This window comes from Kazachstania africana, chromosome 11, assembly GCF_000304475.1.
Source record: "Kazachstania africana CBS 2517 chromosome 11, complete genome".
In the NCBI taxonomy this organism is placed as follows: Eukaryota; Fungi; Ascomycota; class Saccharomycetes; order Saccharomycetales; family Saccharomycetaceae; genus Kazachstania; species Kazachstania africana.
This window is the reverse complement of record NC_018950.1, coordinates 28,459-45,758: the sequence shown is the minus strand read 5'-3', so window position 1 is coordinate 45,758 and position 17,300 is coordinate 28,459. Positions and strand designations below refer to the sequence as shown.

Here is a 17,300-nt window from a genome sequence, read left to right as displayed (position 1 = left end):
CACACTTCTAACTACTTTAAAAATTTGAACTGCTATACCGTTCTTATATATAGCGCTGTTCTACAAACCACACTGGCCTGGTCTTATAAACAGAAAATGAGAAAGGTAGAAGAAATAAACAAAATACTCTTCTGATATTTTAACCTTCGCCCATTCTTCATATATTAATGGCTGTAACTTTTATTTCTCTGCGAGAATTTGACGGAAGACGCTACCCCGGATTTTATTTTAGTGAAAGCAACACTGTCATAACGCAGCAACGCAAAAACCGTCGCAGCTAATCAAACAGCCAAGATATACACCATTTCGCGTATTTTGAACCACTTAGCTATAGTGAACATGTGATGGTTTGTTGATTATTTAAAAGGTAGTTATATTATAAAGATAAAATAGTTATATTTTTAGTATATAATATCAATACGATTAGTATAATCTGTAAGCTGGACCCATAGTAGATTTGATAACTAAGGAACCAACGTTTTGCCAGTTCTTCTTTAATAAGGAGACTAAGAAGTTAACGGACATTAAGATTTGGTTGACTAAAGTGTCTTCGTCCATTTCGACGTTACCAACAGCGACGGCTAAACATAAAACCTTCTTCAATTGGAACTTGATGGTGGATCTGACATCAGTAACCTTACCGTATAAGTCATCATTGTGGGAAACTGGGGTTGGGAACTTACCAGCCTTGGATAATTGAGGACCTAATAATCTTGGAACTTGCTTGATTAAGACTTCAGAAGCAACGAAAGCGTTGTACTTCTTGGATAACTTCTTAATCAACTTCTTGTTCTTGTTTAATTTCTTTAAGTCATCAACAGACATGGCATCGACACCAACGGACTTAGCTCTGTCAACATCGAAAGCATCACCAAAGATACAGATGGACATGTTTGGTCTTGGACAGACCGGTAATCTTAAGTTACCAGAGAAACGCTTGTCTCTTTGTGGGTCATAGTTCTTTAAACCGACTTGTAATTCAACGGTTTCTAAGAAGTTTCTCTTCTTAGTTTCGTTGGAATACTTTAATAATTCCTTGACGTGTTCTCTAACTTGAGAAGAAGTAATCTTAGACATCTTTGGTTAGCTGTATTTGTCTTCCAAAATATTTGGTGGTCCGTGAGGCTTGCGACTTGTACAGTTTCTTTATATAATGACAACAAACAAACCACTAGTTGAAACTGTTACTACATAAATGAAAACTCCTCTTCGATCTTCGCTTGTCTGCAAAGATGAAAAGTTTGGCGGTTCAAACTTCATTTTGCGTGCGTGCCCATCGGCTTCGGTCAATCTGTGCCGCGTTCCAAAAAATTTCGTTTGACTGTTTTGCAAAAAATGTAGAACCCAGACAATTTTCAGTAATCTTTTATCTATAGTGTGGTGCTGGGGTTTATGAGCACGTCTACGTTTCAATGGTCTCCAGTCACTACATATAATACATACGAGGATAACTATGGACAGTCTATCAAAACATTTTCAATTGGATATACTTAGATAGGTCAAACAGTATGTGTTTCATGTTGAGTTGCTAAGATTTTAATGTCTGGTAATTCTTACGTCGAGAGAGAAAGCTGTTAAGCGGAAAGATCAGAATTTGTCTCAATCTATGGACATACAATTGTGCAAAATATCTGTGATGATGTCGCAAGATATTACTATAATTGAGAATAAATCGTAAAGATAATTGCTCTTAAATGATATTTTAGTCAAAATTATCTTTTTGGCCAACAACGTAAATTTAAGCATTCTTAATTTGAAAGGGTTGGCACATATTTCTGAAGATGAATGCTATCATATCGACAGAAGTCATAGCTGACTTTGAAATAAGAGGAGTGAGTTGAGATTTTCTGCTCTTGTTTTAAGCCCGAATGGTTCAAGGCAACAATTCCTGATCGGTAAGTCATAAAAGTAGAAATTGGAAGAGTAAGGGATTATAGCACATGTATTTATCAACTTACTGAGATATCTCGATATACATGTTGTAGGGAAGCTAGGTTTAATGTATAAGGTGTGATTTATATATTTTTAACATTTCAACTGTTTCTCATTACCATAGAGACAAAACATTAATTTATCAAATAATGATGTCATAAATTCCGCCTTAAAATACTGACTTTGTAGAAGATCAACGCCTGTTTCACGTACAAAAATATCGTTAGTATTGGCCATCATTTTTTAACTGAGTCAAGGCAGTAAAGAAATTCTCATTGATTGGTGTACATTGTCAAACATGACGTGAAGAAAGATCAGAGGATGATCCCTTTATATTATTTTCGTTAATATTGTTCATGTTGTGGATGTCAGTCAAATAATTAAAAGAATTCTTATTAATCAGTGTTTTATACCAAATAATGCACTGGTTATATATAAAATATAGCCATAATATAAAATAATATAAAGTGATACAAACTTTGATCAAACTTCAGTGTTCACCTGAGTATTTATACCTTTACCAACATATCAGTTATCATGCTCTAGATTTATGAGTCAATACGTTGTCATAATTATCGTACCATAGTTATTGCATGATAATATGTATTCGCGTTTATCACGCCATATATGCTTCATGTCAATACATGGTCGTGTTTATCACACCATACTTATTGCTCAATTCTTCTATAACATTCTGAATTTGTCATTCTAACTATTCAAAACATTGAAATGTCAGTATAATGTCATTTCCAGCAATAATGCCCTTTGTAGCCGTAAACACAATTATGGATGGCGGCTCAAATAATATCAAATTATATATTACCAGCGCTAAAACGAATTTTGCACCTGAAGTAATTGGAGGGTTGGCCGAGTGGTCTAAGGCGGCAGACTTAAGATCTGTTGGACGGTGTCCGCGCGAGTTCGAACCTCGCATCCTTCATTATTTTTTTTCTCTTATATACAATCCATATTGGACCATTGGATATGTTATTTTATACTTTCGATATGGTACAGATGTAATCATATAATCTCATAACAAGGAAACTAGTGTCGTTTTTCTTTATCTACTTAGTTACGTTTATGCGAACGATCAAAGTACCATTTTGCCCACATTTTGATAAGCAAATTTGTGGCTTCAACCGTCCTTGGAAGAACCTTTTGGTCTCTCTGCAGACGTGCAGACAAATCTTTATTACAAGCTGCCTGCGCCAAATATTGATACTACAGCTTGAATTTCGATTTTAGTTTTTCTTAAACTGTTTTTTTTTATTTTATAAGTTCGAGCAGCACCGGAGACCCATATCTTACGTATATTATTGATATGAAGCATAGATGGTTTCAGGTTTGACGAGCCGATCCAGTGGAGTTTATAGTGAGCAGCATTACGTCCAGATGGATGATTTGTCCTCAAATGAGCTTGATCAACTCATCGCAGAATTATGGACCAAAATCACCGGAGGGGAAGAGAAGTTGCTGTACAACTACGAAACGCATGAGCTGAAAACACGAAATAAGATCATTAAGCTTCCTAAAGAGTTCTGGGATTATCCTGAATTAGCTTCTTACTATCTATCGATGCAAGAATATTTTGGTTTTTCGAAGTTGGAGTGGCCTAAGCCTTACGTGTTGTATAACACCTTGATTAAGGACTTCCCATTGACAAAATACAAGGGCCTTCCGAACATAAATGCACTTTACGATAGCTTTAAAAATAGGTTTGGTAGAAATATTGTAATTCCACTCGGTTTTGAGAATAGGGCTGTATATCATAATGTGAATAACATAAAAATTGATTTGACAACCAATAAAGAATTTGAACAAACTGTAAAAAAAATTTATAATATGTTTAATTCTCCAAAACAGATGGAACTATTTTATGATAACCAAACAAAGTTCATAATTTTGATTCCCTACAGTGTGCTTTGCAAGGAACAATCAACAATCCAGCAAGCCTGTGACAATATCAAAATCTTTTGGTTCTCTAGGAAAATTATGGAAAAACTTAAGGAAGATAAGAATATCATTCAGAATAACGCTAGCGAAAAAAAAACTCACACTGGGTCGTCAACGAAAACCACCAGCTCTAGTCGAATCAACTTCATGGAAATGATAAATAATATCGGAAAGTCACACTCTTTCAATGATGGTGAAACTTCCATAAATGTTGTTGTAAATTACATGCAACAATTTCCAGAGCTAATGGAAGAGCTTTCTTTACTCGTTGACCGTCTAGGAGGTAATCTCAAAAGTATAAAAAACAAAATCGTATCAAATATAGGCAAGGTACATATGGAAAAAGACCTTTACTGTAGTGAGGATAGATCTGTCATTATGTACTTGAATTTTTTCAATTTTCCACATATAATTGATGCTGTAATATACTACGAGATTGTTTCCAAGGGCGGCCACGATGAATTAATGCTAACTTTAAAATTTGTATTTCAATCACAAGCACAGTAAATGTGATAGAAATAAAAATAAATGGACACTCTATATAAATTCTTTTACATATTATTGTAGCACTATAACTAAGGACACTTAACATAATCTAAATCCAATTGAATATCTCTCTCTTGATGTTGATGCGAACGATAAGCCTCTTATACTTTCTTAATCACCATTCATCCAGTCCCACTTAAACCCAACGCTGCCATTATAAGATATTCACTATCAGTTTTGAATATCAAGAAGAATCTGAAAATGCTACTCATTATAATATTTTCTTATAAAGATAGCGTTACAAACCTTATTGGATTGAGTGAGCATCTTGCTAAGTTCCCAAAACGGTATATGTCAGACCTATTTCCTAACATTTTTGTTTGACGCGGGGGACAAGAAAAAGTGACACTGATGTAAAATAATACATGATAATGATCTTCTAGAAGCCATAAGTGTTTTAAGTAGTAAAAATATTGAGGGCCGATTATTCTTTTGAGTAATTCTTTTTCTGGACAAATGATAATTTGTAGTCTGACAGTGCACTGTATGAGGAAAATCTCACTATTTTCACTGAATCATGGAAGTTAGTTAAGATGGATAAAGTTCAACAATGGTAAATTTACATAGGTTAGTAGATCATCTGAGAAGTTTAATAAATTATATCTATTTTCCAGAAAACAGAGAAGAATTGTTGCCCTTTCGTGTTACACATATTTACAGTTTCAGAAAAGCACCATCGTAAGTTGTTTTGATGGATGTGATATATATGTCACAAAAATCGTGGACGTAGATATAAACTACTAAATAACTAGTTATGCGAATTAAGTATAAATGTGATCGATTAAAGTTCGAAAGGCAATACATGGCTTGTTCCCGAATATACCACAAATAGGGATGTATTTCCTTATTGGAACTTGAGGGATGACTTGGAACGGCAAAAAAAGCTACAACTCACTAGACCCACGGCTGTGGCAACAGGCAGGTTAGCATTCCTTTAGCACAAATACTTGCAGTACTCAGTTGCTTACCTGGCACATATTCGCTACTCAACATTGACCAGGAGGCAATGGTTACATCCTAGGTCAACAGAGCAATAAGCAAAGTTGAATCCACCTCAGCTACTAAAGCAACGTTTCATAGAATTCAATAGGAGCTTTTTTGTTTACCAAATAGTCGAAGAGCAGCGTACTTTGACAATATTCAAATAACCACTTTTCCTTTCTATCTGACTCAATCTAAATGGTTAGAACTAGATATCAAAATCAACCTTTAACCTAATTTCAGTTGTAACCGACCATCAAAGTCAGTTTACGCGTTATGTGGAGTATAAAATTACTTTCAGAGAAAACTCTTCCTGGGCATGTATGCAGTTCTCAATTTGGGCGACATCAGTTCTTGGAAACTTATTTTCTGTTAAACTAGCTTGCAGACAAAATAATGATACTGGATAAAATATTTATTGAACTTATATACCTTTCCAATGAGATAGCCCGTGTTGCACAGCTAATTTACTTATTAGTACATGGTTATGCTCATGTAAAACATTTCCCGTAAACATACTACTATCGTACGGACCTTCCCTAACCGGTACATTTAATTATAGATTCTCAAAGAGAGTTATCTCTTTATAGCAGCCTCTTCAATAATACAAACGGTAGAACCCAAGACGAGATTAAGGTTCCAGTGGATGGGTGCTCTCCGATATCGTGACTTTCTTCGAGTAGTTGCCATTTACGGTTTTATCTTTCTCTTCGAATCAATATGACTACTTAAACTCTTTTTAAGTTTAGAATTAAGGTTGGCTTCGCCAAAGTGTGTCCCTGTACCTCAATTTTCGATTCCAGATTACTCCATTTGGCTTGCTGAAAGCTTTATCTGGAAAATCCGAACATGCTAATAAACACGCATTGCTTTAAAATATTTCTGATGAATATATGTGATAAGGGAACTCTGCTTGCTTCGAAAGAAAATATGTGTGAGGTATGGTGAGACTGAGTTCCACACATTTCCCTTTGAGAAAAGACTAATGGCATTACGCCATCCCCCTCGCCTCGCAGGTTAATCGTCAAGTTTTACGTAATCTTTAATCTTGCTTGCCATCTTGTTGCTGACTAACAGTTCGTGTGCCCTATAAACAATCATTTGACTCTTTGGAACGATATCATAATTTTGTCAAATTATATTATGTAATAAATTTCTATATATAAAATGCGTCAGTCGACAGACAATTTCTTCCCTAGTTTATATCTTCAGGTCAATTTTGTCAAAATTACGAAGACATCAATTAGAAAATACCATAAATGTACCTCCAAGCATTTAAAAACACTTTCTTTGTTGACATTTTGGAATATTTTCAACTGGTCAAGATATATGAAGATGTACCCAACAAATATATAGACGCCAAAGGTACTCCACTTTACGTGGATTCATCATCAACTGACATAGAAAGTAAAGGTGGCAAAGAAAGCCAGAAGGGAGACGTAGATCCTCTCTTGATTGATTGGAATGGTGAGGACGATCCTGACAATCCACAAAATTGGACTTCCTCTAAAAAAAATCTGATCATTTTCGAAATAATGATGCTGACATGTATCAATTATATGGGATCATCAATTTATACACCGGGGCAGGGAGGGATCCAAGATGATTTTCACGTAGGTCACGTCACTGCCACACTAAATTTATCATTGTACGTCCTTGGTTATGGATTAGGTCAAATATTCTTTTCACCACTTTCCGAAGTGGCCAAAATTGGCAGACAGCAAATTTATATTATTACTTTCTTTATATTTATGCTTTTGCAAATAGGGTGTGCTACAGTCCAGAATATTGCAGGACTCGTCATTTTGAGATTCATAACAGGCATCCTATGTTCACCTTCCTTATCGACCGGCGGTGCCACAATTGCTGATATTATCCATCCAGATAACCTAGCTATCTACATAGCCTTATGGGCTATTGGTGCTGTTGCTGCTCCCATAGTTGGCCCACTTTTAGGTGCCTCTATGGTGGTTGCGAAAAATTGGAGATGGTGTTTTTGGTTATTACTATGGCTTGCCATTCCATGCTTGATGATCTGCGTCTTCCTTTTTCCTGAAACATCAGCTGCAAACGTTTTATCAAGAAGAGCCTCTAGAATTAGGGAACAAACAGGTGACAATAGGTATTATACCAAGCAAGAAAAACTTGATGCTGGAGTAAGTTCCAAACAGTTTTTGATCAATACACTTTATAGACCAATTGAAATTATTGCCGAAGAACCAATCGTCTTGGCATTTGATGCATACATAGCGGTTTGTTACGGTACCTTTTACCTATTCTTCGAAGCCTTTCCTATTGTATTTGTTGATAATTGGGGGTTTAGTTTGATTGAGTTAGGACTTTCTTACTTTGGTTTTTGTGTTGGATGTTGCATCGCATTTCCAGTTCTGGTAATATTTATCAACAAAGTAGTGAAACCCAGTCGTAAAGATGGTACCTTTGTCCCTGAAACATTTTTAATATTAGCAATGTTTGTCAGTTGGTGTTTGCCATGTTCACTATTTCTCTTTGGATGGGCTGCAATGACACACTGGATTGTTCCAATAATAGCAGAGATTTTCTTCGTTATATGCGTATTCAATCTATTCCAAGCAGCGTTTTCATATCTAGCAATATGTTATCCTAAATACGTTGCTTCTGTATATGCAGGTAATGGATTCTGTCGCTCGGCACTTGCCTGTGCTTTTCCACTGTTTGGGAAAGCAATGTACAATAATTTAGCAATCGATGGTTATCCCGTAGGATGGGGGTCGTCCATCATTGGATTTACATCAATTGGTTTAGCCATTATCCCTTTTGCCCTATATAAATATGGTGCATACTTACGTTCAAAGTCATCTTTCACAGGCTAACGTTTCTAAAATTCGCTGTAACTGAAAATACTTCATAGACATCAACATCAGAGAGTTCTACGATGTATATATACCTTAGATTATCCAATATATCCTCTTACAAGCTATCTAGTCACTGAAAGAATTAACTCCTCTTTGAATTTTCCATTTAGTAACGTGTATCGCATTTATATAATTTTAGCACAGTCCTTTGAAGTTCATAGGTTATCTTCCTTGAAAGAATGGCAGAATATAAGCTGAAGGCAAGTAACATAGTTTTATAGTTTTTTTCTGTTCTATAGAATGAAAGAATTGTATTCCCATTACATCTACTTCTGATTATTCTTACAAATATTGATATTCGATCATACATACCTTGAAAAGTGCAAAACGCTCGATCCATGTATTCACTTCAATTAATATGATCAACACAAGCCACCATTTGAAGTTTTTCAGTAAGATTCGAGGTTTACATCGCTTAGTGAGCAAAAACTTTTCTTCTAGACTTGTTAGCTCCATCAATTCCAAATCGAGTGCACTACACACGGTCACTGACCTCTGTATCTACTCCCGTTTAGCTACCACTTTTTCTTCCGACATTGATACAAGTATAAGGGTCAAAATATTCTGAAGTTCCTAAAAACTAAAAAGACCTGCCCTTCTTTACCGTAATGTCCAAAAGGCAAAAGACAGAATAGCTCTCAAGAGCTTTACAATATCTTATTTTTGGGTTTGGAAGCCATCTTTGGAGGTAAAATTTGAAGAAAGTATTTTCTTGCATAGTCAAAGATTGCTAGGAAAATAGGAGTAAAACTAAAAGTATCTTGATAAAGCCTCATCCTTCAGACTAATTGGAGAACCAATAATACATGATTCTTTCATAGTTTTTTGGATTCGATTATCAGCCAAGAGTAGCTATTGCGCTGACTCCCTGTCGATATAAGTATAATAACTACTAAGAAGAGATGAAATAAATTTACATCTATCTCTAGGGACATGACATATGGGCTAGTTCTTACCTGTTCTACAATGGAGAGACTTGCATTAACATTTTTATGCTGTCGTTCAAACCATTACCACCACCAAGATCAATTAACGGCGGAGCCAGTGAAATCTCAGATGAAATTGAAATGCATTCAATGAGCAAACCTAGTATTTGCGCTTTGGAGGTAGCTGACTTCGAACTAGCTGAAATAAAAGCTAAGACGACTGAAGGCTATCAAAAATCTGTCAGCTTTTACTGGAAAGCACAAAGCTCCGTCGGAGAATCATAAGAGCCAACGTGAATGTTATTAAAAGTTGTCACTTTCCAACTTTCGCCTTCTCTTGTAACTTGAAAATGCTGTTTGACTCTCTTCAATGAAATCAATAGTTCTAGCATTCATTACTCCGTCCCATTATAATAGCTGCTCTGATTAAGGCATAAGTTTTCTATTTTCGATTCATTATTTAAAGAAGAAATATGCTAGAACCAGACGCGACAGAAGCATTTAAGAATTTTCTAGGGGTAGTCAAACAAATAAATCTAGCAAAGGATTAAATCAAAGTAGTTCTAGTTCGGGAGGGTGGACCTATTTTTGTGATTCAAATGTTACATATGACTGTCGAACTACTTTAGCTAGCTGTATTTACTTATTTTAACTTAGCAATTAAAATCTTGACTAAATGATTCACGCTTTTTATTTTTGTTGTAAATAGATTGAAAGATTAGGTACCTTTCAACAAAACTATTCTAATAAAAATTAAACGGTTCAGATATTTATTCCTACCACAGCTATTTCAGAAATGGTTCAAGTTTATCAGCTAATAAGCTTCATACCTGAGTAAAGTCATCCAGCGTCCGTAAAAAACGGCTCTGCTTTTGAATGAGTGAAACGTTACTAAAAATTGATTTGTAGCAAACCGACCCCGTTATTCTCCCGATGTAGAGGTTGAGAGACTTGGCGAGACGTTGTATTCTATCGACACTACTCAATGGAACACAAGCATTATGATTAAGTCCTCAGATCTCTACTAGATCTGAAAATGCTGCCTAAAAATCGATGCAGCAAAAATGTTTCCAAAAATTAGAACTTTCCTCAACCTTCAAGTTTCGAGCCTTAAACTTTTACTTCCTGTCAATTCGGACTTCGAAGATTTCTTGAAATGTGACAGTCCTGCATTGCTTCTAAGTGTTTACGCGTGCAAAAAGAATTATATGTTCACAGTACATTACATTCCTATGTTTATGAATAAGTTACAACGAAACAATCTCGAACAACCAAATCTTCCTCTTTAAGAAAGATTACTTGAACGGATAAAACATAAAATATTTTGTTACAGTTCAATCGCCATGTCCTCTATTTACGAAACTGCAGTGCAGATAATCCAGCATATATTCACGTGATCCGTTGCACTATCACACTTTATAGATAAATATTTTTTCTCTTGAAAGGAATTTGACTTATCTATCCTCTTCATGTAAATATTTTCCTCGTTTTAGTCAAAACACCCGACAGTATAATAAAAATATCCATAATAAGAATTATAGAATCATGTCTAGTTTAAATGGCGATGCCTATTCCGCTCTCTCATCTGAAGATGATAGTATTCCAGAGACTGAGTTTTTGGTGAAAGATTTAATACAGATAGGTCTCCCAATTGCTATGCTCATTGGTGTTACGTTTTTTACTGCTGGATTTTCATCGAGTTTATTTATTCATGCGTGTTGTTTTGGATTCATATTACTTATGGGACGTTTTGTGTCTCCTTCGTGTGCAGATTTTATATGTACAAACCTCTCCACGAATATGGTCTGTCCTACGATAGTGCGATTAATATTGATAACTATAACTGCTGCATTAGCTGGATTAGTTCTGTATCTAGCTTGACAGGAAACCAGTTTTCTTATCATTTCTTTAGTCTCTTATAGTCAATACTGTTGACGTATGTTCGATCCCGGGTAGGAACCTTTAGTAGACATAATAATAACAAGTTTAATCAATTGGAGTTATAGAGGCTGTAACAAACGTTGCTACATAAAAATAGTAATAGCATAGTGCGATCTTCTTTATAAAGTAAAATACTTAGCATGACAAGCTTCCAACCAAGAAAAATATCTGAAAGCATCGGCCTTTATATATATTTAATCTGAGAGGGCTGCTTGTTATAACTTTCAAGGATGTAACGCTATGAAACTTGTAACGGCATGAAACATGTATCAACATGAAACTAGACACTATAAGGATGATTTATCTTCCAACATTATGATTGCGTTTCGATAAATGGGTCGAGCGATACAAAACGCAGATCAATTTAGAATATTTGAAGGAAGAACAAATACTGGCGATTTTAGTTAAAAAATCAGCTGCATTGCACATTGAACACCACAAGGGATACTAGAATCGTTGCATGTGTTTATTTTATATAGTTTAAATGGAAGAGTGGTTGGTCCGAATGGAAACAGATTCATAGTTACAAATGTTGCCAATACCTCATAACAGTTGAAAATAGTATTCCATGTTATTCTTATCATAATCTACCATTGAATAGTTGGAGTGTGATGCTATTCGATGCTTGGAAAGAAGGCAGACCTAAGCTCTTAAAGATATTCCATTTGAGGAGGGATTCGGCTCAAGAAAAGCTGTTCATGTGTAATTGGTGTTAAGACAATCTAATCCGTGGGTCTTTGATGAATTAGAAAGGAATAACAACAAGTTAATCAAACGTGTGCTGGTAAGCAACGCGGTATTCATCATTTTTCCTGCCTTATCTTCTCTTTTTTTACGTAAAGAAAGATCGGAAGAAGTCTCTTGTATATTATTATTATTGTTATTTGTATTCATATTGTGAAAGGGCCGTCAACCAAGATAATAGCTTCGTAGATACCAGTGTGTAGTACCAAATACTGCACTGGTTATATATGAAAGAAATTGTAATATAAAATAATATGCGGTGAGACAAAATTTGGCCAAACTTTAGTGTTCAACTGAATGTTTATGCTTTTTCCAACACGTTCTGATTCAGAAAAATTATCAGGTTCTAGATGCAGAGGCCAATACTTTGTCAAATTTAATATGTCATATTTATTACATGTTAATACGAGATCGTTTTTATCATGCCATGTTTAGTGTGTAAACCTTCTCAAACACTGAAATGTCCATATGTTGCCATTTTCAGCAGGTATCGTCCCTAACATTATTTTATGTGGATAGTACGATATGTGTAAATTGGTACTACGATGAATCCTTTTCTCCCCATTGTATGTCTGTCATTGCTAGACTAGTGAGTCTGTATGTAAATTGAGAAGAAAAATATATATATACTGTCACGCCAGGTATACTGTTGCAAGGTAAAATCATTTTTCCAGTTTATCATATACAGAAAAACAACTAAAGGCCCTAATATACCAAACGACTGTCATGATCTATATAATTTTCGATTTTCTTAGTTGGATTCCTACTGTTAATGATTTAGGAAATTTTCAGTGGTACCGTTTATTTACCACATCATATTCCACTTTATATAGTGTCATTGTTGGCTCTAGTCAAAGAATCCAGAAGAGTCGACGAATTTACTGCCACTGACCGCAAAAAGTATAACAGTACTAAAAATATGTGTTTCACAAGCATGCAAAGTGATCTTAAATAAGTTGAAAAAAGACGCACAACTTTGTATAAGTGAGAGAAAGCAAAGCAATAGTATATAGAGCTCGAACATCACGCTGTACTACTTTAATTTAACTATTTCGATACATAAAAAAGGGAATAAAATAAATAATTATCGTGGTTATACACACATATAAAAGAGCAAAACCGTCAACAACAACATGTTCTGAACTCAGACAAAAGAACGAGAAATGTGACCATAATTATGAGTCTGACAATGAGGTGATGCTTATTGGTTTGCAGTGTCACTAGATACACAAACCATGTCGCCGTCATTAAAGGAAACCGTACCGTTATTGTAGACGTACAACACATCATCTGTCAAACCAGTCTGTTCCTCAATAGTCTTTGATGAATCATAGAAAATCGAGATACATTCACCAAAATCGGCTGAGTTAACCGGAGCCATAAGCTTCTTCCGCTAGCCGTTGGCAGACGTTGACATTACCAATAGATTGGGAGCTAGTGTAGAAATCATAACTCTTTCCCATGCTCCATGTTTTGACAGCCTCATCAACATAAGCTTCATTTTCCTCCGTAGCAACAATAAAACCATAAGCAGTTTTTGGGTCACCTGTATGAGATTCAAGATAAAAATAGTTATTCATACCATTCTGCTGGGTGGTTAATACACTAAGAATGGTCAACACACCAAGCATAAGATTATCCAATTGAATGCCTCCAAAAACACCGATAACATATCCAGACTCAGACAATTTATAGATTTGTTTAATTTCATTATCAAAAGTAACTCCGAACATATCGCTAAGAGCGTTTGTCAGATTGTCCGTAACATAAGTAAGCAAATCACCATCCCAATAGGCGAAGCCTTCATGAGTTATCATAAAAGATCCTTCTGAACAGTCAGCTGTAGAGGATGGCAAGTCACCGGAAGTGTCTGGAAAAGTAAGTTCACAAAAGACGACTTGGATGAGGAAGAATAACGCTAAAAAACACATTTAGTAAATATTTTGTTTTTAGTTATAAAGTAAAGGACTTTGTAAAAATGTAAATGTGAATATTAATTCAGAAATCAATGAATCGTTGTTGATTATGGATTCGTAATAGTATGTTTCTTTTACAAACTAGCATATAGATAAAATGGAATAGAAATATCAGTGAGAGTTGGAAATAAAGCCAGTTATTTATATGTTCAAAAGAGAGCCTGTTAGATAGTGTCATTTTCATCAGTAAATGGATCTCAGCGATATCAACCTTGGAACATCGTCTCCGATTTATGAACTTTTTCCACTGCTCTAATTCCTCACTGGTTGAACCTCAACTCTCGAAAAATTGTACGTCCATTAAGCCTCTACAGTTAGCGACATCAATATCCATACCTCTCAGCTCGATGCACCTCAAACTGTTTTTGAAAACGTCATTTATTGCTAATGTTTTTCAAAGCGGGGTGGCCCTGATAGCGCCGTATAATTTTAGAGTTACTACGATTATCACGATGACAGGATATATCCCAAAATGGCAATTTACATTCAGTTCTAATGAGGTTCTTGGCCAACTGCGAATAATAGAAGTGCTATTTGAGCAACATTTCTCGCAGCTTCAAAATACAGTACAGACTAAAATTTGTCGAAGCCATATCTTGTGACCTTCGTATTTAGAATCGCTTCTTAAATATACCAGCATTGTGAACTTGAATATCGGAGAAGCCATCGCAGCAGATAAGTCTGCAAAAATCTATGGCCACCCGTAACGTTGTAAAAAAGGATTAAACTTAGTAAAAATCATTTGGGTTGGGATAACCTTGCATCTTTTCGTTTTTACTTACCGTAGGACCATAACAACAATGATAGATGGTTCTGATTTTCTATGTGCCCGTATTTCAGAAATCCCAAGATACCCGCTATTAGCGATAGTAGTTCATAAGTGCATACACTATTACCGAAGCTCACGTACAAAAATTATTCTGCAGCCGCTTATATCCCCCATCAATAGATCATTTGCTCTTTATGACAAGACAACTAGCTTCAGTAATTTCCTACTATAGCACATTTCAAGCATGTTCTTGTTGATGTATTTGAAACCCTAGCGGTTTAAAACTGTATTTTTAAGTTTATCCAATCGAGAAAGAGGGTTTTCTTGCTCCTGAGAAAGAAATTGAAGCCTGTAATCGCTGGATACCTAAAATCATACAAGCACAGTTAGAAGAGTCTGTGACACGTCCATTTATGGGATTCAAAAGTGGTACGTTTCCAAAACCATTACTTGTTGCACTTGATCAACATCCGAAATTTCTAAGATTGTTTTATATTTCAGGGCTAGCTTCCTAGAATTAAGCTTTGGACCAAATAATAGGCGCATCATCGATCTACCATTACCTGACAAGGAAGCGTCAGTGAATATTGAAGGGAATGACTTCCTGAAGCTAACCAACCTTTTCATAACTGTCGCCATCCCATCGACTATATATATTTGTTTATTCATACAGAAGTGCCATCATTGAAGGGCACAAAGCTACACTGTTGGTAATGGAGTACATTTTTTTTTGACGAAAGGCACAATGGGAACGGTGAAGAAAATACTTACAGAAATATACTCACAAAAAGCTTTGAATTAAATAATTATGAATTCCAGACACATCGTGTTAAGAACGCTTTTACTTAAGGATCGTTAAAGATTTTTGCATTAAAAGTGAAATTTGCAAGATCATTAGTACCCAAATATTTGTGTTCTTTTCTACTATCGATCAAAGATGTTTTATTGCTATATGGCGCTGCAAAAAGTATTTATCTCTTATAAGAGAATTGTACCTAAGAATCGGTATCACATTTTGTCCAATGTAAGAATTGACCTACACTAGCATAGTAAAGTCTAAAGGAGACTTCCCAATCTTGCGTATCACAAGTATCTTCGCAAGTATACATCTTGTAACAATCTGCTCTCCATGAACCACTAACATCATTTGCGAAAATCTCATTTAGTTCATTTTCAAGTTCTCCACTGGTATAGAAGCCTCCCCATTTACTCTGGTTGGCACAGAAATCGAGAGCAATGTATCCAGTACACAATGGAGAATACACTGGAAGATCTTGGCGTTTTGCTAATGTCGAGTTTCCTGCGATGTTTGTTGGTGCAATCGCCAATGTTCCTGTTGATACAGATGAAGGATTAAAGATCAAGTGATACACTTCAGAGGTTTCGTTATGTTTCAAATAAATTGAGGGTTGAGTCAAATCTCTTTTGGTCAATGAGTTGTCAATTGGGTACCATTTTCCGGACTCTGGTTGAGAATAGTGATCAAATAACCAATCCGTAACGCAAGAGACGTCATACAAATCATTAGTACTTTCACAGTGCCTAAGCCGTCTTTTCGAAGCGCTGTAGGATCTTCACCTTCTAAACTTCCATTTGGTGTTCCTGCATAATGCCAGCCAACGTAAATCGATAATAAATTAGTCATGAGTGTTGCAGCCAAATACTTACCGCACGTGCACAATCTAAAGATGCGGAGTTCTCGTGATTATCCTTACAAATTTTACATGCATCTATGCCTGTTTGGATAACATTGTTCGATGATTGAATAAAAGAACCCCACCAAGCTACTTTAACTGCAACAGGTTTATCGTCTCGAAAATAGGCGTAATTAGCTGTGACGCTTAAATGAATATAATCATAATATGGAAATGCTGCAAGGGCAATAACAGTGAAAAAAGCAAAACAAAATAAGGAAATTGAACGCATTGTTTTTCCTCGATTGGCCAATAACGCTATCGTGGACCACTCTGTTAAAACTGTTTAGCTTCAACAATTTTTCAACTACTTAAGACTCTGAGGAAAAAAACTTACTCTGAAATAAAATATACTGTTTGAGAATGATAAATTTTCGGTTGGCAACATGAATTTCTATTCAAAGTATGAGCTTTGTTCCAGACCTCAAAAACTGTCAAAGACTGCAACTTATGCAAGTAACGGAATGTATTTTGTAGCCCTGTATTTTACTACTATGCTTGCTTAAATCTCGTTCAAAACAAAAGAACTATTGTGGAAGTACCTATATAATGTTCTTGAGGTTGGTCACGTCGCAAAAACCTAAGGAAACCTAGTCTTTTTTCACGCTATGCAAATATAATTAGCATTCATACTAACACACTTTGCCGAATACCGCAAAAAAGCTTTAAGGAACGACAAGATGTGTTGCGAGGGTATAAAAAGGCGTTCCTGACTATTTGAGTTTAAATGCGACCAAAAATGGAGACAAAAATAGATTTGTTTGTACATACTACTCTGAGAGTGTGATCATAGTGACACATCCCTCGAGATGACTGTGCCAATTCTAAGAAACAGAGAAAAGTGCGCACAAAAGAGCCCACGTCATTTCAAAGACGTAGGCAAATGAATGTTGCGGGCAAGGGTTCCAGATTCGAAAAAGAAATTTTTTATGAGCCGTCCTTTT

The 17,300-nt window shown here is 35.6% G+C and overlaps 3 protein-coding genes and 1 non-coding gene across 4 annotated transcripts; 3 read left to right on the top strand and 1 right to left on the bottom strand.

Annotated features, from left to right (window-relative positions):
* Positions 1-423: 423 nt before the first annotated feature.
* Positions 424-1,077, bottom strand: RPL1A (60S ribosomal protein uL1; the record flags this gene model as incomplete). The annotated part of the gene is made up of 1 exon (XM_003959458.1): positions 424-1,077. One exon carries the CDS (start codon positions 1,075-1,077, stop codon positions 424-426), a length of 654 nt encoding a protein of 217 aa, XP_003959507.1.
* A 1,712-nt stretch (positions 1,078-2,789) lies between these two features.
* On the top strand, positions 2,790-2,872 carry KAFR0Ktrna11L. The gene has a single exon. It is a non-coding gene; the product is annotated as a tRNA-Leu (tRNA).
* A 452-nt stretch (positions 2,873-3,324) lies between these two features.
* On the top strand, positions 3,325-4,392 carry KAFR0K00160 (uncharacterized protein; the record flags this gene model as incomplete). The annotated part of the gene is made up of 1 exon (XM_003959457.1): positions 3,325-4,392. The coding sequence occupies one exon, from the start codon at positions 3,325-3,327 to the stop codon at positions 4,390-4,392; it is 1,068 nt and encodes a 355-aa protein (XP_003959506.1).
* A 2,279-nt stretch (positions 4,393-6,671) lies between these two features.
* On the top strand, positions 6,672-8,264 carry KAFR0K00150 (MFS transporter; the record flags this gene model as incomplete). Its single annotated transcript, XM_003959456.1, has 1 exon — positions 6,672-8,264. The coding sequence occupies one exon, from the start codon at positions 6,672-6,674 to the stop codon at positions 8,262-8,264; it is 1,593 nt and encodes a 530-aa protein (XP_003959505.1).
* Positions 8,265-17,300: the final 9,036 nt, after the last annotated feature.